The 12,927-nt window shown below is 39.2% G+C and overlaps 1 protein-coding gene across 1 annotated transcript in view; it reads right to left on the bottom strand.

Annotated features, from left to right (window-relative positions):
• Pik3c2g (phosphatidylinositol-4-phosphate 3-kinase catalytic subunit type 2 gamma) overlaps positions 1–12,927 on the bottom strand; it is a 361,584-nt gene that overhangs the window by 203,937 nt on the left and 144,720 nt on the right. Inside the window, exons 18-19 of the mRNA XM_005364544.1 lie at positions 5,199–5,292; positions 2,377–2,471 (exon numbers count right to left, since the gene is read on the bottom strand). Coding sequence (XP_005364601.1) covers positions 2,377–2,471; positions 5,199–5,292 — 189 coding nt within the window. The remainder of the gene's footprint in view (positions 1–2,376; positions 2,472–5,198; positions 5,293–12,927) is intronic.

The following is a 12,927-nucleotide window of genomic DNA, read 5'->3' as shown; positions in this document are numbered from 1 at the left end:
TGCGCCACCACTGCCCGGCTTTAATTTTTTTTATTACACAGAAATAACCCTCTTTCCACACATTATCTTTTTCGTTTTTCAGTTCTTTTCTTCTACACCTCTTTTTGCTGTTTTTATCTTAGCAGTATTTTATTTTGTTTAATATTTTTAAAAATATTTTATTACCTTTTTACAGTTATTTTGTTTATAGATTCCTTTCATCACTGGCCAGTCTTTTTCCTTTCTTTTTGTTTGTTCTTTTTTTTCCTCTTTCTACATTTGTCCTTTATAATGGACATTTAATACTTGAACTTCCTTCCCTCTTTTAATTTCCTTTGATCTCTCAATCTTCTTTCTTTTCCCCAGAGCATCATTCTCCAAGTCTCCTTTCTTTAACTTGCTTCTTTTTTATTTCTCCCCTTTGTATGACTTCCCTTTCTTTATCTCATTCATTTATTACCCCTCCATTTACCAATAAAAATTTTTAGACATTCTATTTACTCTTGTTTTCTAGTTCATGGCCCTTGGTGATGAAATAAATACTGGGCTTTAGTTGATTGTGGAGTGTAACTCTTGAACTTGCACAATTCAGTGTTGATGCTGCTACAGTCCCTTGTTCTATTCTCACTGAGAAGAACTGGGGATTGAGCCCTTAAGAACAGGCTGCTGCGAGGGTCTCCAGATGAAACCATAGACACTATCCACAAGAGCAGATGAGAAATTCACAAAACTGTGGGAAAGCTGAACAGCATGACTCTTCAAAGATGGTAATGCCCTAAGTAGGAGCTGAACTCACAGATGCCGAATAAAGAGTTCGGTGAAGAATTCCCAAATGTTTTCTGATAAAAGTTGTTGGGAGCAGTAAGACCCCAGATCCTGAATTTCTTGTAATCCCCTGATCTGAGTGCCTACAGCTGCTCTGAGCAGGAGACCTTCAGGAGTTCCTGATGGCAGGAGAGTGGTTTCTGGTGGGTTTGGCTGGGGCGTGGCTATCTCTACATAATCTGTCCCAGAACACAATAAAGGGGGCATTCTTGGAGAATTCAAGGATGACCAGTGTCGCTGTCTCTCTGTGTGTGTCTGTGTATTTTAAGCTCCAGCCCCCTTGCCAGAAGCTCGCGAACTGGGTGCCACCGCACAGAGCGCAGACATGGGGCACGGTGTGCGGCAATTGGAGGTCCCCACCGAGATATCGGCAAAAAGTGATCAATGAACTGAAAGGAGTTACTAACAAGCCATGAATTCAGTCCAAGGCTTGACAGGAAAATCAGCAGTACAGAGAAAGAAGCTATAGAACATCACAACATGATGGAAAGTCAGCAACAGGTAAGGCAAGGAAATTGAGATCTTGATGAAAATCAGTAAAACAAATAGAAATGCTAGAAGTGAGCACCTCAGTGCACCACACCCAAAGTCAGGAGGAGATGGCGTCAGTAGGTGCAGTTAAACAGCAATAAAAAGTTTTCTCACCAAACCAAGTCGGGCAGTGATGATGCATGCCTTTAATCCCAGCACTAAGGAGGCAGAAGCAGGCGTACATGTGATTTTGGAGGCCAACCTGGTCTAGAAGAGCTAGTTCCAGGGTAGCCCCCAAAGCTTCAGAAAAACCCTGTCTTGAGAAACCCGAAAAAAAAAAAAAAACCCAAACTGGACAGATTTCACTGTTGAGTTTGACCAAACCTTGGTGCAAGAACGGTGACCACTACATGCCTCAAGCTGTTCCACAGAGTAGCAGAAGGAAGGTTATGGAAGTTACTGCACAAGCCAGTATTATTCCAACAGTGGAACTGGATTTTGAGAACCCAGATCAATGAACACATGACAACTATCACCCCAATGAACACAGGTTTGAAAACTCTATAGAATTCTCGCACATAGCATCCATCTATGGCGTGCAGGCTTGGATGTGTATGTATCATGTACGCTGTGAAATGAGAGGAGGAAGAGGTGTAATGGTAGGAGGAATGTGGTAAACTGAAGACAACAGAAGACACGTGATGTGAGAGAAGAGAGGGAGACTACTATGGGAGGAAAACCAGCAAGAAGGGAGCAAGGGATGGGGGAGAGTAGCCAGGGGATGGATGAATAAGAAAAAACAATAATGATGCATATGTATGAAAATGTCATAATTAAACCTGTCATGTTGTATGCTAACTTGAAGAAAAGAATGAGTCTTCTATATAAATGTTAATTATTTATGCTGGAATAAATAGGCTTCTGTAAATGTTTCCTGTTTTGATAGGCATGCACAGTTTTAAATAGAGTTGTAAAAGTAACTTGCAAAGATCCAGCAGAAGTTTCAATAGACAATAATACAATCATAGGTAAAGGGATCTTCTTCTCACCATGCTGAGAGAAGCTGGGGCCTAAGGGGACCTGGACTTGTGCCAGTCTTACCAGTAGAGACGGTGGGCCACCCGGATGCTTTGCAAGGAACGACGAAGCAGGAGTTCTACCAAGGGACTTTCAAGATTCCACTCAAACTTGACAGCCTGCAGTAAGAGGCAAGGAATCCTTTGCTCTTTATCAGTTACAAAGAAAACAAAACAAAACAAACAAACAAGCAAACAAAAACTCACAACGTACTACACAGGACTGCAGAGGCTTCAGACAGGGATACGGAAAAATAACAGGAGCTTTTCAATAAAATATTGATAATACCCTTGATAGTTTATTTGTTGTACAATAACACAGAAAATGTTACACAATTTGTATTTCCATGGTCTTGCTTCTTCTTATTTATGTTTTCGGAGTATAAGAAACTAAATAAAGGCAAGTGGTTGGTAAACTCCAGCCATGCCCCAAGGGAGAATCCTGCCACAAAAATATATGCTGAATTTCGGTGACCCATAAAATGGTATCATTAAGCACTAGACAGTTCTGCTGACTTGGAGATCAATTAGCTCCCACTCACAACCAAGACAGAAGTCCCCAACTGATGTGTGACTATTAATCTACAGATACTGAAGCCTGATTAAAAATTCAAAGCTGCTGCTGCCACCATAACTCATTCCTAAACCATTTCTTCCTCTCCTTCATGAGCAGCTCGGGAAGGCAGATCCTCAATCTGATCAAAGATACAGGCTGCAATGGCAGCCTCTGATGCCCTTTGGGATCTCATTCAGACATGCACCTACCCTACGTAGGGACTCAAATGTCCCCAGTCTGAACTTGGGTCTCATCATGGGAGCAGAAATTGAGTTATCTTCCTAAAAATGTCCATTCCTGCTTTTTCAGTCTATTTAACACATACACATACCCATGCACATAGAGAAACGACAGAGAGAGGGAGAGAGGGAGAGAGGGAGAGAGAGAGAGAGAGAGAGAGAGAGAGAGAGAGAGAGAAGATTTAAGAAAGGCTTTATGCCACAGTAGAGGTAAAAGAAAAAGTAGTGCTGTTTATCCCACATCTACACCTGAAGGATAGATTCCTAAAGTGTTAAGAATGCAATAATTTCAGCATACGCGCATAAGTCTAACGCTGGTGGAGTGTGTGTGGAAAACGTGTGCCTTGTCATGCCGCGGTCACAGCTCCTTTCTCTCCCATGCTCATGCTATGTTGGCTTGGCTGTATGTTTTGTTTATGCCTCAAGGGAGAACATATAATATGACCACTGAGGAAGAAGCTGGTCCAGAATTTACTCTTGGATCTGCCTGGTTTTTATCTGTTTTCTTGTTTCTTCTGGAACCCGGTGATGAGAACTTACAGACTGACTCCCTTGCTAACAAACTCATTGCCTTATTCTGCCTAAGGATAGAATTTCCCTCTCCTTCTTATTATAAAGAACACAGGCAATCTTTTTGGGTATGTGACATAATTTCTAAAAACAATCAACAGGGGAGGATGCATTCCTTGAAGTAAATTTAATAGTAAATGTGAAATTCTCCCTAGATTTTGTTGTTTAGTCACAATAAGTATTTCTTCCCCTCTTAGAACAGTCTATAAATTTTATTTTCAATTACAACACAGATAGAGCTTTCAGTTTTTATTTCTGTAGGTGCGGCATTAGATTTTGAGTGTACTTTTTATGAAACTGGCTTTATTAGAATATGGCTTTGAGTGGTATTCTTAGCACCCTGCATACTGCTTCTGAATGGCACATTGGATATAATTCATTCTATGTGAAACTTTGTTAATACTTCCTCTCTGTGCCAAGTTGGAGATAGTAAGTTGCCCATACCTGTGAGTCACGACATGAATATGAACCCACGAGTTGGATTCATCTGTTCTTATTTGTGGGTATTATTTTTTGTTTTAATGATATCCTGATAAATCAAGGGAAGTCATTACTGTATGCTGTGGGAATTCCTACAGCCAGTACCCTTTAACTTACCCGCCCACTTGGGTGTGGCCTCTTATAATATTTATGCTGATAAAAAGTGTGTGTCCAGCCTCTTTTTTGGCTGCGGAATTCGGTGGTTGTTCTCCGTCCAGCAGATGATTGTGTTTTGTGAGTCTACTCTTACATAAATAACCCTCTATTATCCTCAATTCTGAGCTAGTGTGGAATTTCCTTTAAGCGTCCTTTTTCAACTGGATGGAGCACTTAAAGTACAAACCAACAGCTATTTCTCAGCTCGATCTCTCAGGAGGATATCAGAACAATTCCCATTGTGGTGCACAGAGTAACATTAGAGCTTATTAATAGAAGTTTCTTCACATCTCATAGCAATGGTCAATAGCTGAGCCAACTATCTGTTAAGGAAGATTCCAATCTGCCAGGTAAGGAACTGTCTGAGTTTAAAAATTGTGCTAATTAGCAGCAGAATTGGGTGTTAAAAAATTACTTTCTCAAGAGTAATAACTGGCAGTAAGACTCTCCATAGGAATGGCAAGAAGCTCATGAACGAAGAGCTCTTTAGTAAATGGCTGTTTTCTACAGAGTGCTTCCTCCATTAATGTTTCATCGATTTACATACTCAGTCATGAGACGATTGTTCCCCCTCATGAACATGCCTATGTTTTCCCCAATACTAATTACTAAGAGAAATTGGTTTGTGAAAACTTTCCTTGTGGGTTTTTATATGATTTCTTGTTAGTATATCAATTCTCGATAGAAAATGTCTATATTAATAACGTGGACACATGGGATGTAATCAAATTTTTCCTTGGCCAACTCGCACTATAACATTTCAGTGATTTTTGTGGGCCTACACTGGGAACCTTTAGAAAATGATTACTTAGGACCCTGGGATCTCTTGGGAGCCTTGGCTCTTACCTGAACCAGCTGTGGGAGACACTCCAGCAGTTCACCAGTCAAGAGCCTGTCTAACTGTTGAATGGCCACTTCACGAATGTCTTGGTCTGGAAAACTGACAGACAGTTAATGTGACTATATATTTGGAGTTGACTTAAAGTAATGAATTACACACACACACACACACACACACACACACACACACCATCTGGGATAGAGGATATATTCCACCCTTAGTAAATAAGGTCCTGTGATCATCTCTAAACCAATTAAGAAAACCAGCACTCATTTCCTTTCATATTCTACAATATAGAATCTACAATCTCATATGCTCTGCAGGAGAATGCCCTATTGACTAGACTTTTGAAGTGGGCTAGGTCCCATCCCTGACAGTACTCTTAGCTACAATATACAAGTTACGAGAGAGCTAAAAACCATTCCCAAAATGGTCTGAACATCCTTGCTTTTTATTCAAGAAATTATTACCTCCTGGATATCTGGTCATTTATATGATTAAAAATGGTATCTAGTATTTTCAAAAATGTTTTTAGCTATATATTAATGATGAACTAAGAAACATAACTTAATAAGGACAAATCTTATAGTCTGCGAAGCTCTTGAAGCCTATAATAAGATTTAACATCCCCTAGACAGCTAGCAAACACCAGTTTTTGAATTGAATTTGTGAAGGTGCTTAGCTTCTGAAGCCACGTCCCCCCAAACCATTTTATTCGTGAATGAGCTTTTTGTGTTGCTACCATCTTGTACCCCTTGAAAATTATACTCAATTACCTCAAAGTTGCTGAAAGTGTCTAGAAGTCATACACTGTTTTAAGTGCTTCTGGCTTGTAGATTTGACATGCATAGATTCAGCAAGATATAGTAAGAAGACTTAGTTTTAAAGGGACAAGCCTTCAAAAATATTAACAGGTATAATTTAACTTGAAGAAACACCTTATGACATTTAAAAATAATGACTGATAAGTGAAGAAAATGCCACATTCTTTTTGTAGGAATTAACAATATTTTAAAGTTAGGGTGCTCAAGATCAGCTTTCTATGGTGTGTAATTTCTAAAACTTCACTCTTTATTGTAAAGTCTGTTTTCCTTTTTGATTTTTTAGTATATTAGATTAATGAAGGTGAAATAAACATTATGCAACTAGAGTCAAGTAAAAAATAAATCAAGGCATTACCCAGTATCCCCCAACTGTCCTTGAGAGTCACTTGGAGTGGGAGGCTAAACAGCTATGTATTTATTTTCAATTTACACTGGGTTCCAATTGCAGCTCAGATTTCACTTTCAAACTTATTCACGTGAAACAAATATTTATCATCAACAAATCCACTTCTCGTCTTATTTTCTTTTCCCATCTAAAGACCCCAACCATGAGATGTGATGAGAACTCTGGTCCAGACATCTGAGAAAGTATTACTGAGGCCAGAGGATCTCACCCCACACAGACCAAGTGGAGGGTGCAATGAAAATGTAACGGTAGAAGGTCGGTTCATTTCAGCGTGCTAAGACTTAAGATTTTCTAACGAAATTCAGTGGACTCTAATTTACTGTTCTCAATTACTAAAGCGTTTGTCTAAAGCCTGTCAATATCAAGATGAATTTGAGAACAGTCCAAAGCCTCAGAGAGATAATGATAAATGCTGATGCCCAAGATATTGTGCCTTGAGTCAGCTAGCCGCCATTCAAGCTTTCTTGTCTGCCTGTCTCATCTTATTGATATGGATGATGATAAAAGCACAACACATATAAAAATATGGCAGATACTACACATACTTCTTCTTGTGCATTCATTTCCATACACTAGGTATCATCCTTCATGGCTATGTCCCCAGTTCCTCTGGAATTGTGGTGACTACTAATGTACTTGAACATTATTCAAACTAAACCTCTTCCCTTTCTTCTTTGATCTGTCTACACCAGACTGCTCGCTTCCTCTCTTTCTACAGTCATAAAGCCTCCAATTCTGGTCAGCTAGTTTAGCTGACTTGATGGGCTCCAGGTTAAGTGAAAGACTCTATTTCAAGAGCAGAGCAGAGGGGTGAGGAAAGCTCCTGGCATTGACTTCAGGCCGCCACACACACATGCATAGGCTTTTGTGCCAGCTCATACATGTCCACACAAAGATGTACATACACACACAAACACAAATATGCATCAAATCCCACTGAATGTGAATATCCCTACTAATAATTTCCTGTTCTCCCATGATATTGACTTACTTCTGGCCGCTTGGGACTGGGTAATAAGTACTAAGAATTATAATTTTTAAAAATGTGTTCCTATTCCTCAATGAGGGACTGAATCAACTGAGGGTAATGTTTACTGAATCTTTTTTTTCCCTTTTATTCCTAGGATTTATCACCATGCTGTCTGTATTGCAGGCGATTTATCAAAATGCTTTGATGAAGATAAAAAACAGTGCTGGAAATCAAACTATAGAAACACATTATTCTTTGCTTCTCACTGAGATAATTTAAATTGGTTGCAGCAGGTTTAATTCCACAAATACCACCTACATAAATTTCATACTTTTTTTCCTTGTCTCAGTCAAAAGGGTAAGAAAAAAAAATCTTAAGGAAATGTAGAAGGACATTTTCTAATGCCTGCAGGAAGAAGAAAACAAAAATCTATTTGTACTTGTCCAGTGAAGTGGGAAACGAGAAATATACATGCAGATTCAGGGAAGCACGTTTTGTATTTGATGGAGAGGAATGTCTCATTTACTTATACCTTTGCTTGGAGTTTATGAAGAAATTGGAAGCAAAATTGTCACAAACCACATGATATCTTGGGATGTGACTAAGGACTCACTTGACATTCAAGGGAGTCCAAATGTTGCTTGCTTTTGACTATTTTAGGAAGAGTAAGCAACCTTAGGAGATGCTTGTGGTGTTGCTGATGCTCCTAAAACAAGGGCTCTTTCACAGAGCGCTGGCAGTGTAGAACAACAGACAGAAATGCTTTCAAGTTGTGCTTATTTTTGATGTAGCAATTTAACATTTGGGAATCAATCCTAAGGATGTAATAAGAGATTTACATGAAAACATGTTTATGTAAAACATTGGAAATACTATATACGTCTAAAACTAAATAGGTTTAATACACTATGATCTCCTGGTATATACAGGCACCAAGAAAAACAATGTTGTATTTGGTGATCTGAAATTACTAAATAGCAGTATAATACCAGTTTTTAATATATAAAGTAATTGCCTTAATTAAGACATTTCAACACATGCATATGTATATTGGGATTATTCATATATTTTCTATTACTGATTTTAACATATGTCCTTCTCTTTGAAAAAATTAGTATATATCACTCCATTGCTCCTAATAAAAATATAGAAGCTATTAAGATTATTAATTCAAATACTTTAAGGGAAGTTTCACACACAACTTTAATTTTCTAATCTTGTCATATCTTTTCAAGTCTACTTAAAAATCATATATTTTAAAGGAATATCCATCCTGGTAATTAATGAAAGTATGTGAATGACTAAGGATTTATTACCAATAAGAAGCATCAAATGTTATGCTCTTTTAAGAAGGAATCTCATTGGGTGGAGAAAAATGAATATCCTATTTTAGTTAATTTAGAATAATCTTCTGACATAATAGGTCTCTGGAAAATGCATGCTTGTTTTCTCATGGCCCCTGAAGTCAGGTGTGGATCAATCAACAAACCTGTTCTGCAAATCCTGGCATTTCTTCCCTGAGATGTTTGAAATTATTTATACATCCTATAGGGATTTAGCTGCCAGCATTTCCTGCTCAGTAGCTTGTTTCTCAATGAGTAGAGGGTTACCCATGTGGGGGCTGACTTTAGGTTGATATTTACAGACCAAAATGTCATATGTAACAGAAGACCTGAAAGCTATTTGAAATTTTCTATAAGCCAGGTTATACTGAATTTCCAAGTGATTCAATTTCTTGACACACATACATAATCCTTGCAGGTCAGAAGCTGGAAGGTACTCTTTGGTAATCACAACACTCTTGAGGGTGTCAATTATTGGAGGAAAAGACATGTATGCTTATAGTGTGGTTCTTTAAAGAAGCACTATTGGGAGACCCTTGAGGCTAACATATCTCACTTATTGATAAGAAGCATCCATATACCTAATCAGAAAATGGATTCTCACCATTCTCACAAATAGAAATCAGGTTTATAATATAAAGATTCAGATCTACGACATGCTACTGCTTGTCGGGTGATAAGGAACCCTAAAGAAAGAACATTACAGAAGTCAGAGTTTATTTAAGCAGACAGAGAGAAAAGTTCATAATGGGAGGGGAAACTGAGAGATCACATCTGAATATCACAGGGTGTGGGGGACAAGGAGAGAACTCAAGGTAAGGTGAATGAGGTTCAAATCTGTCAGTTTGTGCATAATGGCATACTTCCTCCAGGTTGGCCACACCTCTTAATGTTCCCTACCATCCCAAATAGTGCCACTAAATACAACTCAAGTGTCCAAACACCTACGGCCAAAGAGGACATTTTCCACTCAAAGCACCACGGGACATGTCTGAAATGGGGGTGAAAACCCTATTAGGATACACACTGTAGTTTTACCAAAAGTAGTCACGTTAAAAATCAGAAAAGATTTAGTCAGGAGAGTGATAATTGTTTTGCATTTTTGTATGATATTCAATATCTGGTTTAGTAGAAGAAAGCTGTGTCCCATCTTCTTTATTATATAAAATCCATTGCAATATTGATAGTCATATAACTTGAGGAAATATCATATCTTTCTTCATGAGTGTGATAAAAATCATTTTCAAATTATTATACAAGTAGCTGTGTCCTTATTGCAGATCTTCTGACATTGGGGTCTTCAGTCCCCACTTGGACAACTTCTGACATGCCTATAGCTTTGCCTATGTGATTCCTGTGCATCCGTAAGGAAGTAGTCTGTTGACTAAGGTTTCTGTCCTGCCCGGTCCTGCAGCCATTCAGTCCCAAAGAAATACACAGAACCCTATATTCATTATGAACTGGTTGGCCTAGTAGCTCAGGCTTCTTATTAACTAATTCTTACATCCTACATCTTAAATTATCCCATTATTGTTGTCTATGTTAGCCGCGTGGCTTGGTACCTTCATCAGAGAGGCATTCTCATCTTGCTTCCTCTGTGGCTGGGTCACGACTGTAGTCTTACTCTTTTACTGGAATTCTCCTGTTCTCATTGCCCTGCCTTCTCTACTTCCCACCTGGCTACTGGCCAATCAGTATTTTATTAAAATACAATTGACAGGGTACAGACCATTATCCCACAGTAGTAGTCAGTGCCTCTGCTATGTTTTTGAGGCAGCACTTAATGGGTTTGTTTATTTCCTGGGTTGTTGTGGATATTAGTTTAATGATACAAAGGTGTTTAGGATTTGTTTAACTGAGTAAACCAGTTTTACTTTACCTGTCTAAGACACTTGACTGGTCTAATGAAGAGCTGAGCAGCCAATAGCTAGGCAGAAGAAAAGATACGTGGGGCTGTCAGGAAGAGAGAATAAATCAGTGAAGAAAAGTAGGAGGACACCAGGGGCTAGCCACCTAGTCACACAGCCAGCCATGGAGTAAGAAGGCAAAGAAGATATATAGAGTGAAGAAAGGTAAAAAGACCAAAGGCAAAAAAGAGAAATGGGAAAATTTTAGTTAGAAAAGCTGGCTAGAAACAAGTGAAGATAAATACAGGCATTCATAAGTAAGAATAAGTCTCCATGTATTTATTTGGGAACTGGCTAGTGATCCACCAAAGAGCAAAAAAGTAAAACAACAACAACAACAACAACAACAACAACAACAACAACAACAACCCCACCAACTACACTGGGTGGCTTTGAGTGTTCCAGCCAATATTCCAATCTGAAAATAGTCATTCTTTTCTTTCACTTCTCTAACCTTTCAATCCCTTTCTTTCTCAGCAACCTGTGAGAACAATGGGGACTTGAGCCACCTTCAACAGAGCTGGTGAATTCATGGAATGATTATTTGATGTAAAATATATTTTTTAACCTTTTCCATTTGACTTATTTTTTGTCATTTCTATTCTTTTATTTTTTTTATCCCCACTCTTTTCTCGGCCTCTCCCCTTCCTTTCTAACCCATGATATGACACTGGGAAAATATTCTGCTCAGACTTTTAAAGCACTGTTTGAAAGCTAAACACAACAGAACAGATATCAACTTTTAAAAGCAAAAGCAACTTTGAGTAAGCCTAAAAGCAAAGAAGCCTGAGATCAAATTTAAGTGTAAAAGAAATGTCAAGCCTTCAGTATACACAGCATGAATTCATGGAGAATGCCACAAGGCTATTCACAGCTAAAAGCTCCAGCGTCAGGCTAGAATTAGAAATTGTCAGAAGGAAACAGTGTTTCTCCAATGGTTTTGAGTCTGATGACACACACAGCATCAGCTTGGAAGTAAAATGCCAATATAAATATCTGTCCTCTGTTTCTAATAGGAAAAGCGATAAGATCTGGCAGGTGTTTTTTTTCTTTAAATACCATTCTAGGAAAAATGATGAATGAGGATTCTTTAAGGTAATTGAGACCCTCTCGAAACTGAATAATTTATGTTCTGTCAAGGAGTTTCATGTGGTTACTGAATATCAGAACCCAGGAAGACTTGGTAAGCAAATACAATCTTCTAATGCTATCCTGGAAGATGCTGAGCCTCAGAGCTGAAACAGTTTTCTTAAGAATATCTGTTAACATGGAAACCAGAACCCAAAACTCAGAGACCTAAAATGGCATCACTGTACTTCGAGAAAGGCCTTTCAATCTCTGGAATCGAAACTTTCATATGCACATATAAAATCAAATGACTAGCTTCAATCTGTTATTATTACATTTTAGGTGGATCAATGATGATATACAATAGTGTACAATTTGAATGAGAACTGTCTCCTGGAATTGATCCCCAGTTGGTGACACCATTTGGGGAGGTTATGCAACCTTTAAGAGGCAGAGCCTTCTGGAAAAAAAAAAAAACACATCACTGGGGAAAGACTTTAAGTGTATATCCTTACTCCACCTCTCTCTCTCTCTCTCTCTCTCTCTCTCTCTCTCTCTCTCTCTCTTTCTGGCTTATGTGTGTGGATGAAGACACGATCAGTCAGTTTCCTGTAGGGTTAAGCCAGCCCCTTTAGGGGGCGGATTTGCCTTGGGCGAATGTTGATTGATAAATCTGGCTCGCAGAGCCTGCGTGCTTCCTTTTTTTTCCTGCCTCCTGTGAAAAGGCTAAGCGGGAACCACGGTTCTGTAAGTTTGCTTAAACATTAAAACTGTATATATTCTTTAATATCTGCCATGCATTTATTTACGCCGATACATTTGGCGCCTGCCCCGTGGGGCTTTGAGGATACCCTCCCCAAATCGGAGCCTCCTGGGGGCGACCGCTCCCAGTGGCACCTCCCTGCGGAGGTCTCCCTGGGCACGCAGAAGCAGCTGAGATTCTGAGCTACTCGATTTTCCCTGGTGCTTGCTAGAGAATCAGGCGGGACAGGAGAGCTAGCTCTCCCCCGTGGTTTGAAATTGGCAGCGCCTCTGTAAGAGCGTGATCAGTCTCTGTTCCCCTCCCACCTCTGCCAGCGCTCGAGTCACGTGACAGCAGCCCTGCAAGCTGGCTCAAACACGCCGGCATCCCTTTGATTTGTTCACTTTGGCGGCTTTTCTCTCTGTTCCCTTTCTGGCCCAATTGCTATTTATCAGCCTGGTGTCTGCTCCAATT

The sequence above is a fragment of the Microtus ochrogaster genome, assembly GCF_000317375.1.
Source record: "Microtus ochrogaster isolate Prairie Vole_2 chromosome 14 unlocalized genomic scaffold, MicOch1.0 chr14_random_2, whole genome shotgun sequence".
NCBI classification, from domain to species: domain Eukaryota; kingdom Metazoa; phylum Chordata; class Mammalia; order Rodentia; family Cricetidae; genus Microtus; species Microtus ochrogaster.
The sequence above is the reverse complement of the archived record's forward strand: the minus strand, read 5'-3'. Positions and strand labels throughout refer to the sequence as shown.